This window comes from Oryx dammah, unplaced genomic scaffold (genome assembly GCF_014754425.2).
Source record: "Oryx dammah isolate SB20612 unplaced genomic scaffold, SCBI_Odam_1.1 HiC_scaffold_2, whole genome shotgun sequence".
Lineage (NCBI taxonomy): Eukaryota > Metazoa > Chordata > Mammalia > Artiodactyla > Bovidae > Oryx > Oryx dammah.
In genome coordinates this window covers 185,220,949-185,238,638 of record NW_024070186.1, presented here as the reverse complement: position 1 = coordinate 185,238,638, position 17,690 = coordinate 185,220,949, and the positions used below count along the sequence as shown (strand labels likewise).

Genomic DNA, 17,690 nt, shown 5'->3' with positions numbered 1-17,690 from the left:
ACGCACTACCGTGTGTAAAACAGACAGTTAGTGGGAAGCTGCTATACAGCACAGGGAGCTCAGCTCGGTGCTCTGTGATGACTGGGAGCAGTAGGATGAAGGCTGGGGGTGAGGTTCAAGACGGGGGATATATACACACACATTGCTGATTCACACTGTGGTATGCCAGAAACTAAAACAACACTGTAAAGCAATTATATTCCAATTTTAAAAAAGGTTGAACAGGGGTTTGAAGAAAAAGGGGCCAGGTGCCCTCCAGCCCCATCCGTCCAGGGGTGCAGTTGATATATTCAGATAAGATTCTGCAGAAGTTTTTTTTGTTTGTTTTTTTTTTTTTAAATAAAGGGGGTGGACAAACTCTTTTCTTAAACTAGGAGCTAGTACCTAAAGAAGAACTTGAAAACGACTCGTCTAAGTAATGGTCAGAATGAAACCACTCGATAGCAAAATCAGTTTCTTCCAAAATGTAGTAACACCTCTGGGGCCAAAGACCATGAAACAACAAGGTACAAATGGAACCCATCTGGCAAGACTCATGACTTCATAGCCAGAAATGTGCTTTATTACAGTATTAAGCACTTCAGCTGAGGCACGGGAGTTATCAAGAAGCACAGTGAAGAGGTCAAAAACTTAACAGGCGTCCTGATTGGCAAGGCAGTAAACATGTATATTTATGTATCTGAATTTTACCTTTGGCCTAATTCCTTTGAAAATATGGAGGTGGGGTGGGGGGCGGTGGTGGCAGGTGGAGAACACATATCTTGAAAAGATGACTGGATGAAAATGTACCTACCTTGTTGAAGTGGCTCATGTACACAGAATTTCCCAGGCCAAACACCGCGTATCTCATCCCCTTCAGGTACGTTTTGCCAAATCGAAAGTCGTTGGCTGCTTCCTCCAGCCACTTGCAGAACCACTCAGCACTCTCAGGCGGTTGACCGTCAGTGTAGGTGGCAACCAGGAAGGCACAAACGTTTTTACTAGTAACCTAACCAAGAAAAGTCATTATTTCAGAAGAGTAGCCAAAACATAAGTTATCTCAATCAAGAAAATCCTTTCTGAAATGCTGACATTCACGACACAGTAGCCTCTAAGGGTGCTTTTAGAAATGTTACTTATTTTCGGAAGAGAAAGAAAACACAGCCAGGGGAGAAAACCCAGCCCTCTGCTTCTGCCAACACACCTCCTGGTGCCCTTCACTATATACTCCATCCCATTTCCCAGCTTCCATTTGTCATATTAGAAACTAAAGCCAAATCAGTCAGGAAGAAATATAGAAATAGCTGTAAAAAATTCCCTGAAAAATTAAAACAATAACATGTTAAGTGTAAAGTGACTTAACACGTGGCATCAACATCTCCGTGGGAAACAAAAAAACACGTCAACAGTCCTATGAGCCACAGAATTTCATCTGCTTGAGTATGTCTTCACAGATCCAAGCCAGGAACTAAGTTATAAGCTGTTGTTCAGTCGCTAAGTCATGTCTGACTCTGAGACCCCATGGACTACAGGCTTCCCTGTCCTGAACTATTTCCTGGAGTTTGCTCAAACTCATGTCCACTGAGTCAGTGATGCCACCCTACGATCTTCTCCTCTGTCACCCCCAAGTAACCCTTTATGACAATTAAGTACCCAAGCTTGTTAATAATTTTTTTAATTTATTTATTTGGCCACGTTGGGTCTTGGTTGTAGCACACAGGATCTTGAGTTGTGGCTCACGGACTCTCCAGTTGTGGTGCTTGGGCTCCAGAGCACATGGGAGTCAGTAGCTGTGGCACATGGGCTCAGTTCCCAGCACCTGGGATCTTAGTTCCCCACCAGGGATCGAACCCATATCCCCTGCATTGCAAGGTGGATTTTTAACTAGTAGGCCACCAAGGAAGTCCCGCTAATAATTTTTTACCAAATAATTTCAAGCAGATTCAAGCTCACTCATTTGCATTCCAATGTGTTCTTGGGGAAAAAGAAAATGGACACGTACAGCCAAAAGTTTCTCCACTAAGAAAGGACTGGCAAGCCATAGCCCACAGGCCCAATCCTGCTTGCTGCCTGCTTTTGTAAATAAAATTTTACTGGAACACTGTCACACTCATTCGTTTGCGTATTATCTCTGGCTGCTTTGTCTCAAAGGCAGAACTCCATAGCTGCCTGGCCCACAAAGCTCAACGTATTTCCCAAGTGGCCCTTTACAGAAAAGGTTTGTGGACGCCTGTTCCAAGGGCTTCTCCAGCTTGAGCTGCTCCAGAATCACCTGGGGCACTTGTTCAAACACAGCCTCACCACGTCCAGATTCTGCTTCAGTGAGGTTGGGCCAGGACCCGAGACTCTGCAATCCTGATGAGTCCCCAGGAGAGGCTGATAACGCCAGTTCAAGGACCACACCTATACAACCTCGGCTGTGGGCCAACCTCCCTACCTGGGTGCAGCTGGAGGAGGGGGCGGGGCATTCCTTAGGTGAAGAAATTAATCTCTCACAGATATGATGTAATGCCTGGAGGTCACGCAGGCAGTAAGAGATTTCTCTAACTCCAAAACCCACACTACTTCTAATATCCAAGTGGCCCCTGACCTTTCAGTAGGCTGACATGTGGCTCACATACCCGGCACCCGGCCGTGAGTGACAAACCTCCTTGATGATGAGATTCGAAGCAGGAGGGAACTTCATACCAAGCTTTCAGTCTAACACCCCAGAGGGACCAGCCCCAACCACTCCAGAGTCAGCACCCTCACCACATACTCAGCACCTCTCACTGATCCTGAAAACTCAACCAGTGGAAATCCCTTAGCATGAAAATTAAATTTTATCTGAAGAGTCTATTTATCCCAGAACACAGGAGGTCAATTAAAATTGAAAGTTGTGACCAAAGGAAAAATAAGATAATTACCAACCTCTTCTACAAGACAGTCATCTGGGTCATAGTCCTTCAGATTAATCATTGCCACAGGCAGATCGAGGGAGCTAAGTGCTTCGGCCAGAAGTGTCGCAAATCCCTAATAGGAGGGGGGAAAAATCAAATACAGTCTCCAATAAACTAAATAGCAAAAAATACAGTCTTCATTTACTCCTGTTGGCCAGGGAAGGAGACATTTATCAGGAAAAACTTTCCCACTTGACTGACAGTTATCACCATAAACACAAATACTATTCTCACTTCTACTGTTTTCTCGAGCATCTTTACAGAGATCAATCATTCAGCTGTGCTGTTCTCGCTCTACAAGTACACAGAAGGGATTTGATCTCAATTGGCTTTCTGACATTCAGGCTGATTTGCCCTTCTACAATAAACATATAGACGGAGAAGAAATACTAAAGAGGGGGTAGAATGGGAAATGTGAGAACTGTGAACACAATTCTGGAAGAGAGAAGCCAAACAGAAGTAGATTGACAAGCAGAAGAAAGCCTCAGGGGAAACAGAAAACCAGAGGGGCTCTGGGATCTGTCAGTCCCTATGACAAAAATGGGAGGGAGCCGTGGGCCACAAGAGAACCAGTCAGCAGAGAACCTATATATGGGGCCAGTGAATCCAGAGCTGCTGTGAGTGTTCACCTTTTACCTCCAGGCGGACTCCGGCAAGCTCTTCTCCAAACAAAATGAACCAATGTTTGGAGAAGGCTACAACTTCTCGCCAGATGTTGGCACCCCAGGAAAAACCTCCTCCTCTTTTTGACTTGGTAGCCTAACACTTGGCTCACCACTTGCCAGGATTAAAGCTAAGCCTGCTCTACAGGGATCAGCACATTAAGACCTGCAGGCAAAACCCAGCCCTTGTCTTTACAAGTGAAGGTTACTGGAATACCTGTTGCTCAGATGGTAAAGAATCTGCCTGCAATGTGGGAGACCTGGGTTCAATCCCTGAGTCAGGAAGATCCCCTGGAGAAGGGAATGGCAGCCCACTCTGGTATTCTTCCCGGGAGAATCCCATGGACAGAGGAGCCTGGCGGGCTGCAGTCCATGGGGTCTCAAAGAGTTGGACACAACTGAGTGATGAACACTACTGCAATACGCTCATGCTCATTTATTTACAAATTATCTATGGCCTCTTCCACAAGGCATCAGCAGAGCTGAACAGCTTCAGCAAAGACCACACAGTCTATGAAACCTAAAAATCTAAAAATTACATGCCAAATAAAATATCTAGCCCTTTACAGAAAAACTCTGATAAACAGAACTGAAAGCTCTAGATAACATGATCCCTTGGGAGGGAAGTGAGTGCAGATAAAGACACAGTCTGAAGAACTGTACCCTAAGATGTTCCTATCTTTGGAGGGCAAGAAGATGGATAGAAATCCGCCAATGATAGTGAGGAAGGTGAGCCTCAGCATAGGAGGAGGAGAACCTAGAGACAAGTGTCCCAAAGTTCAATGAAGAAAGGAGGTCAACAAGGAAGGCGTTGTCATGCAGCTAACAAGTCAAGGACGATGAAGACTGAGGATGAATTAGCCACGTGCAAGTCACTGGGAACAGGCTGGGGCACGCAAGCCTACCTGGAGTGGGTCAAGAAAAACAGAACAAAGACCAGAGATGGCAAGCACAGACAACACTTTCAAGGAATAATACTATACCAAAAAAAAAAAAAAATCGAGGTGGTAGTTAGAGGGGGATGTGGGGCCAACAGGCAATAGGTCACAATGGCACACCCTGACCCACCTCGCACAGAGCTTCCAGCGAGAACTTACAATTGGAGAAAACAAATCTATTTGGAGTTGAGAAAATCCACACCAGTTACCCCATCGTTTCCCCCCCACTATGAACAGAAAACCATGGATCACCAAGACCATGATGAGAACAAGCAGGAGGAAAGAGAAACATCAGCAGCAGAAACTCTGAGGAAGTGGCTAAATCACAGGATTGACAAAGGAACTCGCTGAAATGTATTTTTAAATTATGAAATAGATGCTATAAAAATTGCACAGGATGGAATTTTTACAATTAAAAACACTATAACCAAACTAAGACATTAAAAAAAAAAGGTTTGGGGGACTTCTCTGGTGGTCCAGTGGCTAAGACTCCACACTCTCAATGCAGGGAATCCAGATTTAATCTCTAGTCAGAGAAATAGACCCCACATACCCAAATGAAGATCCCCCATGCCTATCTAAGACCCAGCTCAGCCGAATAAATAAATAATTTTTTTAAAGGTTTGGAGTTAAAATTCAAGAAAAAGTACAAGAGAAAGGATTTGAAATGCAGCATGCATGTATGCTAAGAGACTTCAGTCATATCCAACTCTGCAACCCTATGGACTGTACCCCACCAGGCTCCTCTTTCCATGAGATTCTCCAGGCAAGAATACTGGAGTGGGTTGCCATGCTCTCCTCTAGGGGATCTTCCCAACCCAGGGATCGAACCCACGACTCTTACATCTCCTGCATTGGGAAGCGGGTTCTTTACCACTGTGACTCCCTTGAAACACAGACCATCCAAAAGGTCCAACATCCAACAGAGTTGCAGAAATAAAGAACAGAGAAAACAAGGGGGAAAAAAGTGGACCCAAGAAATATTAGCAGAATGCACACAAAATCTCCAAAACAAAACAGCACAAGTATCCAGCAGTGTCTGAAAAAGACCCACCCTAGACCCCATCTCACAGAAGCGCCAAACATCAAGGACAAACAAAGGATTCTAAAAGCTTCCAGGAACAACAACCAAAAAAATTCATCTTCGAAGGAATGAGGCAACCAGCCTCCTGTTCAGCAACACTGCCTGCTAAAGACAAGGAAGTGATACTGTCAAAGTTGAAAGGAAAAACTTTTGACCTAGTCTTCTATACTCAGCCAAATATGAATCAACCAAATTCAAAGCCAAACAGAGAAATTCAGATGGCACACCTTTAAGGAGGGCCATTTAATTCATATCAACTATGCGGGCAACAACATTAGGGCGCTGAGATCTGAGGAACTGACCGATAAAAGGAGTCAATAACTTTTATCTAGTTGGAATAAATCTAGAAACGTGGCCCAGCAAGTTCAAAAAATAACTCTCAGAGGAACTAAAAACATAAACAGTTAAAATAGATTCTCCAAAGTGTACTCTCAGTATGAACCCTCCTTACGCGTGGATTTGTTACTATCTGCAAGTATTAACTGGATCTTTTTTAAAAAATGTAAAAGCATGCTTAAAAGAGCATTTGAAGCATTCTCATTTTTTTATGAGAAACAAAAAAAGGACTCTGTTTTGGCAGCCCAGATGCCTTTCTTACATTTCTTCCTGTTTCATGCTCTGCTGCTGACAGTTGAACTGAATCATAAGTGACCTTCAATTAGGATACAAAGCAGGACGTACTGAAAACCTTTTAAAAAGTAGTATTCTACAAACCATACACAAGAGGGCAGTAAAACTCTCTATAATACTCTACCAAAATAGCGACTTGAAATTTTCCATTTATTTTCATAAATTAGCCTTAGTATCTTTTCCTAGAAAGTAATAAATAGCTGTGACTTTCATAACAAAAAAAGCAGGCAGCTTTCAGATACAACTAAAGCATCTTTCATCTCTATATCTGCATTTTGTACCTATACAGTATTCAACGTATATCATTAATACTTTTAACACTGTTAGAAATCAAAATAGATTTTAATTAAATAGATGTGTGAGGTTGTGAACATAAGGGCCCATAATGGGCACTACTGCTACCATTTCTCACTAGTCTCTACTTCTATAGCCAATGATGGACTTGGAACTCCAAGTCTCCATTCTGCTGAGCAGAAGCAAGTTTTGGAACAAAGACCCTGCAAGACAGTGGCCACCAGACATTAAAGAACACTTTTCAGAGATTATCTTAAAAGATCAGGAGACCCAAGGAAAAGTGTCATATAAAGTTCTCACCTTTGCTGTGCCAGTCTGAGAACCATAAAATATCTTCACTCCAGATACAAAGACTTCCTTCTTTGGACGAAAGATATAGCCATTCGTCATCAAATCCTGAGATGCTTTTGGAACGGTTTTCTCCTGTGAGTTCTTGTTCTTGAAATAAACACAAAATCCATCAAGTTTCAATCTTCTCCCAACTTCATTAGGGATGAACATTAGCTCAGATACTGACCCATTAATTCTCTTAATCTTTCGATTGTACTCCTCAAATATTGACTCCTTGATATAATTAGGTACTTTAAAACCAAGGACCACATTTCTTAAGACTATAATGATTCCCATTCCCTCCAGGATAAAACTACACATACTTTCACCTATAATGTGTTTTAGTGGAGTAATAGCACAAATTTATTTTCTGATTCTAATTAGTGGAAAGAAAAGAGACTACTACCATCCCTTAAAGGTGCTGAGCAGATTTTCAGTATTTGCAAATTTTAATTTCTCATTACAAAATCCTCCTGTATCTTAAGAATGAGATGTCCACAGTCCAGCAAAGAAAAGCTAAATAACTTAGTCTATAAAAATTGACAAGAGGGACTTCCCTGGTGGGCCAGTGGCTAGGACTCTGCGCTCCCGACGCAGGGGCCCCCGTTCAATCCTTGGTCAGGGAACTAGATCCCACATGCCACAACTAAGACCCAGTGCAGTCAAATAAATAAATAACACTTTTTTTAATTGACAAGAAAAAAATGGGAGCATGAAAAAAGTATGTCTAGAGACTAAATATGAAAGTAATCAAAAGTTCTTTTTAGAATTTCCATATTTTTCTGGAAGCCTTAGAAAATCTGCACTCTGAAATCTCTATAAAATCTGATGCCAAATACTCTCCTGTGGAAAAAAAAACAACAACTCCACTCACCTGCTTCCTGATGACAATCTGGAAACAAATCCAAAGGCTAAAACCAAAGGCAAAGCCCAAGTATATGTAAAACCTGTTTATCCATAATGATATTAAAGGTGAGGAGAAGTCCCAGGTAGCCAAAGCAGGATCTAAATTTAAAATGATCCATATAAACAGTTTTATTTATAAAGTTACACATACAATGATGCCCATCCTTATAAGCATTATAAAAGAAAAGCCAACCTTCATATTCAAAAACCCTGCTCAGATATCTGTAAAAAAAAAAAACACTAATAAAACAACACATACACATTATGTGATAACATGACATAATTATAATGATAAAATGTTAATTCAAAAAATAAAAAAATTTATATTCATTTAGATATAGCATTTGGAAGGAAAGGAATATAGTCAAAACATTGTACTTGGAATTATGAGTTAATTTTTCTTTTTGTTAGCTGCTTCATCAGAAAATCTTAAAATAATACTAAAAGTATTCCTTTTTTTTTTCTTCTTCCAATTTTATTCTTAGAGACCCAAAGCTACTTGCAAAGGGTTCTCAAATAACTGACCTCAAACCCCACAGTTTTTAAGGGAGATTTGGATGGACCTGGCCTCAACAGCTGAGTCTGCGGGCATTTCAAAAGACGACGTCTAAAATTTGGGGCTTACAGGTGCCACTCCGCCCCGGAAAGGACCAAAATTCCTCAACACACGTGGGTAATGGGGAAAGGCAGTTTTCTCTGCGTTTTACCTGAGGGTAGAAGCACAATTCTAAATTATTCTCCTAGCCTCAAAAGGCAAAAGCCAGGTCACAAGCAGGAATCTGTCCTCCCAAGCGCCCAGTGGCACCGATCCTGGCCGGAAAAGGGCAACACATTCTAGAGGAAGGGGCCCGAGGGTCTCAGAAAAATGATTTCCTCCCTTCCTGGCCCCATGAAACTTGCCCGTCTGGGGCCCTTACCCATTCTCCTCAGAGCCTGAGCCCTGCGGCCCGACAAGAGACCAGGTCTGCGGACCTAAGAAACTTAGGGTCCGGTGTGAATACTGGGAGGCCGCCAGAACTACCTCGCAGCACTAGCTGTGCGCCCGAAGCCAGAGGAGCTGAGGACAGCCATGCCAGTTGCAGATAGTCCCGATTGGCTCAGAGGGGGAAGGGGCGGGCCGAGGGGGAAGCTCCGCCCAGAGTTCAGTGGGAGCGAGCCAGAGCCCTCCGGGCCCTGCTCGGATTGGCTCAGAGGATAAAGGGGCGGGCCCAAAGGAAAGTACCGCCCAGAGCTCCGGGCAAGTAAGCGGGAGGGCTGCCAGCCCCAAACAAATGTCACTGAGGAGGAAGACCTCAATTCAGTTCAGTCGCTCAGTCGTGTCCAGCTCTTCGTGACCCCATGAATCGCAGCACGCCAGGCCTCCCTGTCCATCACCAACTCCCGGAGTTTACCCAAACTCATGTCCATAGAGTCGGTGACGCCATCCAGCCATCTCATCCTCTGTCGTCCCCTTCTCCTCCTGCCCCCAATCCCTCCCAGCATCAGGGTCATTTCCAATGCGTCAACTCTTCGCATGAGGTGACCAAAGTATTGGAGTTTCAGCTTCAGCATCAGTCCTTCCAGTGAACACCCAGGACTGATTCTCCTTGAGGAAGGCCTGGGTGCAGACAAAGCAGGGTTGGAAACAAGAGTTGTTCAGTCGCTCAGTCACGACCTACTCTGCGACCCCATGAACTGCAGCACACCAGGCTTCCTTCCCTTCGCTAGCTCCCCGAGTTTGCTCAAACTCATCTCCATTGAATCGACGATACCATCCAACCATCTCATCCTCTGTCTTCCCCCTTCTCCTCCTGCCCTCAATCTTTCCCAGCATCAGAGTCTTTTCCAGTGAGTCGGCTGTTTGCATCAGGTGGCCAAAGTACTGGAGCTTCAGCATCAGTCCTTCCAACTGATATGTTATATCCAACTGATATATATAGTCCTTCCAACTGATATATACCAATATCCAGGGTTGATTTCCTTTAGGATTGACTAGTTGGATCTCCTTGCTGTCCAAGGGACTCAAGAGTCTTCTCCAGCACCACAGTTCAAAAGCATCAATTCTTTGGCACTCAACCTTCTTTAAGCTCCAATTCTCAGATCCGTACATGACTACTGGAAAAACAGGAGTAGTTTGGGGTGGAGGGAAGGTTGGAGGGGCTAGAGAAGAGGTCTGCGTTAAGAGACTAAGGGCGTCATCAACCGAATGCAATGTGTGAGCCCGTTTGAATCTCAATTGAAACACACCAACTATAAAAAGTCATTATTTATTTAGGGGAAATTTAATTATGGACTGGCTAGGAGATGCTATTAAGGAATTATAGTTAATCTTGTTGGATGTATCTGTTGGAAATTTAGCTAACCTTATGACGATTTGCCTTAATATTCCAACAAAAAATAATGAGGGAGAATGAAACAAGAATGGCAAAATGTAGACACCTGTTGAAGCGGGGTGATGGGTACATGGCAGTTCATTACACTTTTTTCTGTACGTTTTTGGTGTTAAACTTTTTCCATCATGAAAGGTTAAGATAGACCCTGAAATCTGCGGAATTGTAAGGCGTCAAGCACTACGTTTCCACCCGGTCACCAAACTTCGGCTCCACCAACCAATCGGAGTTCTTTCGTTGGAGAAAGAACATGACGTCAAGAAAGAGCGCCTCTCTTTCCCGGCGCAGAACAATGTCGTAAAAGTCAAAATGCGCAGACGTTATTGGTCCCTCTTCCTCCCCCGGGTTTCCGCAACACCTGACGCCTGCGCAATACGTTGGGTGGCTGTATTGTGGCGGCCGGGTTAGTTCCGGCGCCGCGCAGTCTGCGGGCGTTACTGTGCCGCGCGCCGCCGAGCGGTTACATCTAGGTGTGGGTGGCCTTGCGGCCAGCGGCGCGGGCCTGCCTTGGTTCGCCGGCCCCAAGATCTGTGAGCGGCCAAGATGTCGATCTTCACCCCCACAAACCAGATCCGCCTGACCAATGTGGCCGTGGTACGGATGAAGCGAGCCGGGAAGCGCTTCGAAATCGCCTGCTACAAAAACAAGGTCGTGGGCTGGCGGAGCGGCGTGTGAGTGACCCTCTCCCTCTGGGCCTTGGCCGAAGCGGGTAGCCTTGGAGGCGGCCTCCCTCTGGTCGTCTAATGAACCGGCCAAACTGGGGTCTTGTCAGCGAAGGAGAATAGTAGACTTAGTAAACTGCCTGGGTTTCGCGTCTAAACCAAACGTTCCCTTTTATCCTTGGTAGTTTTGGCTTGGGGCTTGGTTTGACTTTGCTTTGTTGGTGTCATAAAAGCTACAGCCAAGAAACCTCCATAATCGGGGTCCTTTTCTCAAAATAATGATCCAGGCAAAGGGCGTAGTCGGGTACTTCTGTAGTTGGTGCGTCTGTCACAGTTCTCTCCCCAATTTGACCAGAGTGCGTAGCGTCTTCACTGCTGCCATCTAGGGTTCGGAATTCCTTGGCACCAGCCGGACCCCACCCCTCAGTGATTCACCCATATTCCCACGATGTTTTTCCCCTATAAGTGAAAGCGAATCCAAACGGAGTTCTGGATTTTGAAAATGTCACCGAGAGTCATTTAGGAGTATTTGTTGTTTCTTACATTATCATTGCCCATCTTGTCTTTTAAGTGTGAATGAACGTCCAAGTTTCAGGAGTACTCACGTAGGACTTTCTCTTCTATCCTCACAAGGGAAAAAGACCTGGATGAAGTGCTACAGACCCACTCAGTGTTTGTAAATGTCTCCAAAGGTCAGGTTGCAAAGAAGGAAGATCTCATCAGTGCATTTGGAACAGATGACCAGACTGAAATCTGTAAGCAGGTGAGTTCTCAGGGCTGCAGCATCCCTGACCCTGATATCCATTAGCATTAAATATTGTGTTACAGGTATGTTAAGCTTTAATAATATACTGGCTTTTTTTTTTTTTTGGAGTGAACATTTACTTTGCAATAATTTGATTGGTACAACATCACTTTTAATAATTCAGGACATGGATTCTTTTTATATTTATTTATTTGGCTGTGTTGGGTCTTAATTGCATCACGGGCTTAGTTGCTCAGTGGCATGGGGGATCTTTGTTCCCCCCATCAGGGAACGAACCTGCATCCCCTGCATTGCAAGGTGGACTCTTAACGATGGAAGTTGGACCACCATGGAAGAACCAGGACATGGATATTTTTTGCAAAAGCCTCCAGAAATCAGATCACCTGCTAAACTGCCTTTTTTTGGTCCACTTATATATTTCTTTAGTGTAATAAACCTGAAAAGAGAACTTTTTTTATTTTCCAGTATTTCATCATTTCCACCCTCTGCTAAGATTGCCTTTACCCCTTCCCCCATCTAAATAAGTAAGATTTCAAAACAAGGTAATCCAGTGCCTCCTTTAGGCAGAGCTCAAGTTATTACCAAATTTCAGTAGCTGAAGAGGATGAAATTTAATTTTATCCCCCAGTATTTCATTCCTGTGGTTAGTTAACAAATAGTGTGGAACAAAGACATTGCTTTCTTAAACTTGTTAGGTTTTTTTTTTTTTTAAGATTTTGACTAAAGGAGAAGTTCAAGTGTCAGATAAAGAACGGCACACACAGCTGGAGCAGATGTTCAGGGACATTGCAACTATTGTGGCCGACAAATGTGTGAACCCTGAAACAAAGAGACCGTACACCGTTATCCTTATTGAGAGAGCCATGAAGGACATCCACTATTCAGTCAAACCCAACAAGAGCACGAAACAGCAGGTGAGTTGTTTCATATATATATATATATATACACACACACATATATATATATAATAATTTTGTTTCTTTTTGGCTGTGCTGGGTCTTTGTTGTTGCACATGCTTTGCTCTAGTTTCAGGGCATGGGCTTCTCATTGCAGTGGCTTTTCTTGTTTCAGAGCGTGGGCTCTAGAGCACAGGCTGAATAGTTGTGGCACAGAGGCCCAGTTGCTCTGCAGCATGGGATCTTCCCAGATCAGGGATCAAACCCATGTCTCCTGCATTTGTATTCTTTACCACTGGGCCATCAGGGAAGCCCAAGACTTCTCTATGTATTTTGGATGCTAGTACCCAATCAAATAAATGCATGATTTGCCCATATTGTCTCATATTCTGTGGGTTGTCTTTTCACTTTCTTCACAGTTTTTTGAATCACAAAAGTTTTAGTCTTAAAGTTCAGTTTATCTGTCTTTTTCCCTGTAGTTGCTAATGTTCTTCATGTCATCTAAAAAACCATTGCCCGGTCCAGCTAGAAGGAAACTGCTTCATTTTTAATACCTTCCTCAGTAATGCATCAGAAGAGACAAAGAAATTGCGAAATTTTTTTCATTTTGTCTTGATAGGCTTTGGAAGTGATAAAGCAGTTAAAAGAGAAAATGAAGATAGAACGTGCTCACATGAGACTTCGGTTCATCCTTCCAGTAAATGAAGGGAAGAAGCTGAAAGAAAAACTCAAGCCACTGATCAAGGTTATCGAAAGTGAAGACTACGGTCAACAGTTAGAAATTGTAAGATTAGCGTACTCTTGTTTCTTTCCTTCCTCATGACCAAAATAGTTTCTTCTTTAGTCATAAATATAGCCCAGACATTTAGAAAGTGTGAACAGTAAGACATTTCCAGAAACATCTTATCCTAGAATTAGGTAAAAAGGTCAAGATCTCCATAGAACCAGATTGTAGTTAAGAACACTTAAGATTTCTTTGTGTTTGTTTTTTAGTTAAATGATTCCCAGTAAGGGGATATGGGTCATGCTCGTTTCTAATGAGAGAGTATATTTTACAGTGGATCTTCTTTCAGTCTCATTTACCACAGAACATTTTTAAAAAGCAGCGAGCAAAAACATCATGTCTTTGGGTCTTCACCCCACAGCTTCAGGTAACATGTAAGTTCAGCTGTCTGCAAACCCACATCTTAGAGCTTTACAGCTCCCTGACAAATAAATGAGCTCTAGAGCAGGATCTAATGCCTGATGATCTGATGTAATAGTAATAGAAATAGAGTGTGCAATAAATGTAATGTGCCTGAATCATTCTGAAACCTCCCCGCCCCCATCCATGGAAAAATTATCTTCCACGAAATTGGTCCCAGGTGCCAGAAAGGCTAAGGACTGTTCTAGAGGATTGTTGAACTTCTTACTGTAGATGTGAAACAACAAAACTCTCCAAAGTTCTAAAACCTTTGCAAAACTTTGCACGTGGTTTCTAAATAGGCCTTCCACCCCCTTACTTTTTTCCCCTTCAAATGTGGCTCCAGAGAGATGATGTCATTGAACTATAAATTTCATTGCTAAATTTAGTATGCAGAGGACCACAGCCTTCTAATCTAACCACTTCATTTACAGCTGAGGAATCTGGAAACATCCTCAGTAGGGAAATCAGGCCCTCATCACAGGGGCCTGAGTGCTTACTGAAGGACAGGCTAGACTAGAAGCTAGCCCCAGTCCTGTGCAGTCAGAGAGAGACCCGGAAAGTGTGGCATATTCATCTCAGAGCAAGTTACAGCTTTGTCCCTTATAGCTGATTCACTGTGTTGTACACCAGAAACTAATACAACCTTGTGCAGCAACTATACTCCAATTTAAAAAAATTTTTTTCTAATGAAAGAAAAGTTAAAGCTGTGTCTGTTCTGTCGTACCACTCTTCCTCGTGTGGTCAGCAGCTGTTTTCAATGTTTCAGGTGTGTCTCATTGACCCCGGCTGCTTCAGAGAAATCGATGAGCTCATAAAAAAGGAGACAAAAGGCAAGGGCTCCTTGGAAGTACTCAACTTAAAAGACGTGGAAGAAGGAGACGAGAAATTCGAGTGACCATCACCCACCTCTTCAGCTGTCAAACACTAAAGCGTTTTCATTTCCCACAGTCCTGTTTTCTTTGTGTGATCAGCCAAATACTTGTTCAGATGAGTTTTGCATCTTTGTGGCAAACATGTACACAAAAAGACGTTCCTCAGTAAGTATGATGGTGTGGAATTCATTTAGTTTTAATTATAAAATAGGGTTTTAGGCAAAAGTGAAAATCCAAGATACACAGTTCAGAAAAACATTTAGTCGCTGCCTCATGCCTTTGTAGCTTTCCCGGGTGAAAGTTATTGAGATAACTCTTTCAGATAAAAAGTTAAATTTTGTACATTGTAAGAAATTAACTTTAGGAGGGTATATCTGTGTGACAGAAAAGGAGGATTTGCCAAAAAAGAAAACATAGAATGTCTTATTTCTACTTAACGAAATGTGTGTATGGGGGTAACTGTATCATGACATAATATAAAACTTGGATGATGACTTCCTGATTTTCTGAAAAATAGGACTGCAGGACTTTAATATTCATCAAACGTGCTGCCATAACTTAGATTATTCTTGGTAAAATATAGTCATTTATTTCTAATTCTTAAAGTTTATATTAATATTATTAGAGCTGAAATCTTATGTAATCAATAAACCACTTTTTATTTTTGTTAAGCTATGGCTTGTATTTCTAGACAGCTTCCTAACTCCCTTTCTGTTCTCTGCCTTTTGTCTGGTAGGATGGGCGAGTATGGGCAGGTTCTTAGCAGGATTAAACTTGTTTGTTTGGGGGGCGAGGGTTGTTCAAGGCAGGCCTGTTGTGTTAAATACCTGGTAAATCTTAGTGAAAATGATTTGGGATGGAATTGAATTTGAGTGTTAGTATTTGAGCACTTAACTAGACAATGTAAAAGTTGTTCTGCTTATCCTCAAAAGAGATAGTCTAGAACACAAAATAGGGTTTCACTCAAAATAAATATACAGATCAGATGTATTTTATGGACGGAAGTATTTTTAAGTGAAAAAGATTTCTTGACCTAAACAGGTCTTGATTGGTTTTATAAGCACACAGAATCCACTGCTAATACAAGCTCTCAGAAGTGCCCCCATTTTACAAAAACTTCATTTGAAATGATGAACTCAAAATTTTTTCTCATAACGTTAGAAGAAATATTTTTGTTGTTGAATAACATGGGACACACACTTTAATGCTGAAATTGAAATATTGTTCTGATACAGTCCTCAAGACCCCCCTCACTGATTCTGTTTTACTTACATAATTTGTTTTTTATGAAGATAATCGAAACTTGAAATCCTGGGAAGAAATTTGAACCAATGAGGTTTACATTTTTTATTTCTAGCTTAAACAGATAAAGCAGTGTTTCAGATTGGAAGTCATAATTGCTAAAAATGTTCAACAGCTGTGTATCAAAGAGAGAAAGATAAGTGTTACTACAACACTGCCTTAAGCTTTTCCCGTTCTCATACTCATTTCTTCTAAAAAGCTGGAACTTCAAGAAATGTCAAGTGTAGACCAGTCTGAGTCATGTTTCTGAACCTATGACAAATAAAAAAATGTTTACCTTACATTAATTTCATTATTCAAAAATAATTAAAAAGTTTGGTTTGTAATCATTTTTCCAGTACTACTGCTATAATTCATTACCTTAAGGATTATTGGTTTATTTTGTTTTTTCTATGTAAGCTTTACTGTGTACATTTGGTCAGGATGACATTCAGAATTCAGCCTCTTCTATTTTCAGAGCTTTTTTCTTTCTATTATTATTTTTTTTGATATTTTATTTTTATTTTATTTTTTTAATTTATTTTTTATTTTTCTAATGTTTATTTATTTGGCTGCACCAGGTCTCCGTGGCATGCAGGATCTTTTGCTGCGGCAAAAGATACTAACATTTAGTTGTGGCACGTGGGCTCTAGTTCCCTGACCGGGGATTGAACCTGGGCACTGTGCATTAGGAGCATAGAGTCTTAGTCACTGGACCACCAGGGAAGTCCCAGAGCTTTTTTCTTTGAAGCTTCCCTTATTCCCATACACAATTATTTGCTCCAGTCTGTGTAACCTCATATATTTTGAAATTCCCCGTTTGGCTTTGATTTTTGCCCAACTGTGTGTTATAGAGAGGGCTCCCCAAGTGGATCAGCAGTCAAGAATCCATCCGCCAATGCAGGAGACTCAAGAGACATGGATTTAATCCCTGGGTCAGGAAGATCCCCTGGAGGGGAAATGGCAAGTCACTCCAGTATTCATGCCTGGAAAAGTCCATGGAGAGAGGAGCCTAGTGGGCTACAGTCCATGGGGTTGAAAAAGTCAGACACAAATGAGCACACTTGCAGTGTTACAAAGAGCTGCTTAAGCATCTGCCTGGCACACTAGATGGTGAGCAGCTCAAGGGCGGGAGATGAGCCAGCTCTGTATCCCACCCTCGTTTGGACCTCGCAGAATAAACGTGTGGGGAATATAATAAGCATACTCTCAGTGAGGGGTCATGCCGTCAGAAGTGAGGGGTGATGACAGATTTGGCTGACTGATGACTTTTTCAGATCCATCAGTAAAGCTCACTTGAGTTTTGTCAGCTAAGCCAGAGCTTCCATTGTTCGTAGCCATCCGTGCTGTTGTGCCACTGGTGGTTTCTCTCTAACATATCCCCGCAGCCCTCAGGGCTCTTATGTCTGCCAGCAAGCAGCCTCTCACGCTGACCCCGTGGTGTGATCCGTACACATGCCCTGGGCTGTGATGGGGGGACATAGGGCAGTACTCAGGACTGTAAGCAGAAGCCACATGCTTGATTTTAACCTGCACGCTACCCTCAAACCCCCATCGTGAGGTCCCTATGATTTTGGTAGTCATAAGTTTCCTTATCTAGAGATTTTTGCATCCCTGCTCTTAAATTACTGAAATGCAGCATACTGACTATTTGAAAATACTTTGCTGCTGCTACATATTAGGGGTGGTCGTGACCTAGTTGGCCACTAACAGCATTTAATGGCTGAGATGATGGAGGTCATTGATTTTCATCTACACATGTATGTTAATAGTACCTACAAAATTAGCAAGTCTAAATGTAATTTTGTAGCAGCAGCAATTCTTGTGAGCTAAAAGTACAATCCAGACTCATTGGTTACCAGCTCAATTACTTCAAAAATGGTTTTACAACACTCT

General features: G+C 42.4%; 2 protein-coding genes across 2 annotated transcripts in view; one reads left to right on the top strand and one right to left on the bottom strand.

The window, feature by feature from the left end:
* Positions 1 to 8,861, bottom strand: part of LOC120878061 (S-adenosyl-L-methionine-dependent tRNA 4-demethylwyosine synthase TYW1) — a 142,020-nt gene extending 133,159 nt beyond the window's left edge. The window contains exons 1-5 of the mRNA XM_040260637.1: positions 8,680 to 8,861; positions 7,731 to 7,861; positions 6,827 to 6,964; positions 2,890 to 2,991; positions 794 to 988 (exon numbers count right to left, since the gene is read on the bottom strand). Coding sequence (XP_040116571.1) covers positions 794 to 988; positions 2,890 to 2,991; positions 6,827 to 6,964; positions 7,731 to 7,861; positions 8,680 to 8,683 — 570 coding nt within the window. The 5' untranslated portion in view covers positions 8,684 to 8,861. The remainder of the gene's footprint in view (positions 1 to 793; positions 989 to 2,889; positions 2,992 to 6,826; positions 6,965 to 7,730; positions 7,862 to 8,679) is intronic.
* Positions 8,862 to 10,415: 1,554 nt separating this feature from the next.
* SBDS (SBDS ribosome maturation factor) lies at positions 10,416 to 16,144 on the top strand. The gene is made up of 5 exons (XM_040260627.1): positions 10,416 to 10,802; positions 11,427 to 11,556; positions 12,273 to 12,473; positions 13,075 to 13,239; positions 14,408 to 16,144. The coding sequence occupies exons 1-5, from the start codon at positions 10,675 to 10,677 to the stop codon at positions 14,534 to 14,536; spliced, it is 753 nt and encodes a 250-aa protein (XP_040116561.1). The 5' UTR covers positions 10,416 to 10,674; the 3' UTR covers positions 14,537 to 16,144.
* The last annotated feature ends 1,546 nt before the right edge of the window (positions 16,145 to 17,690 follow it).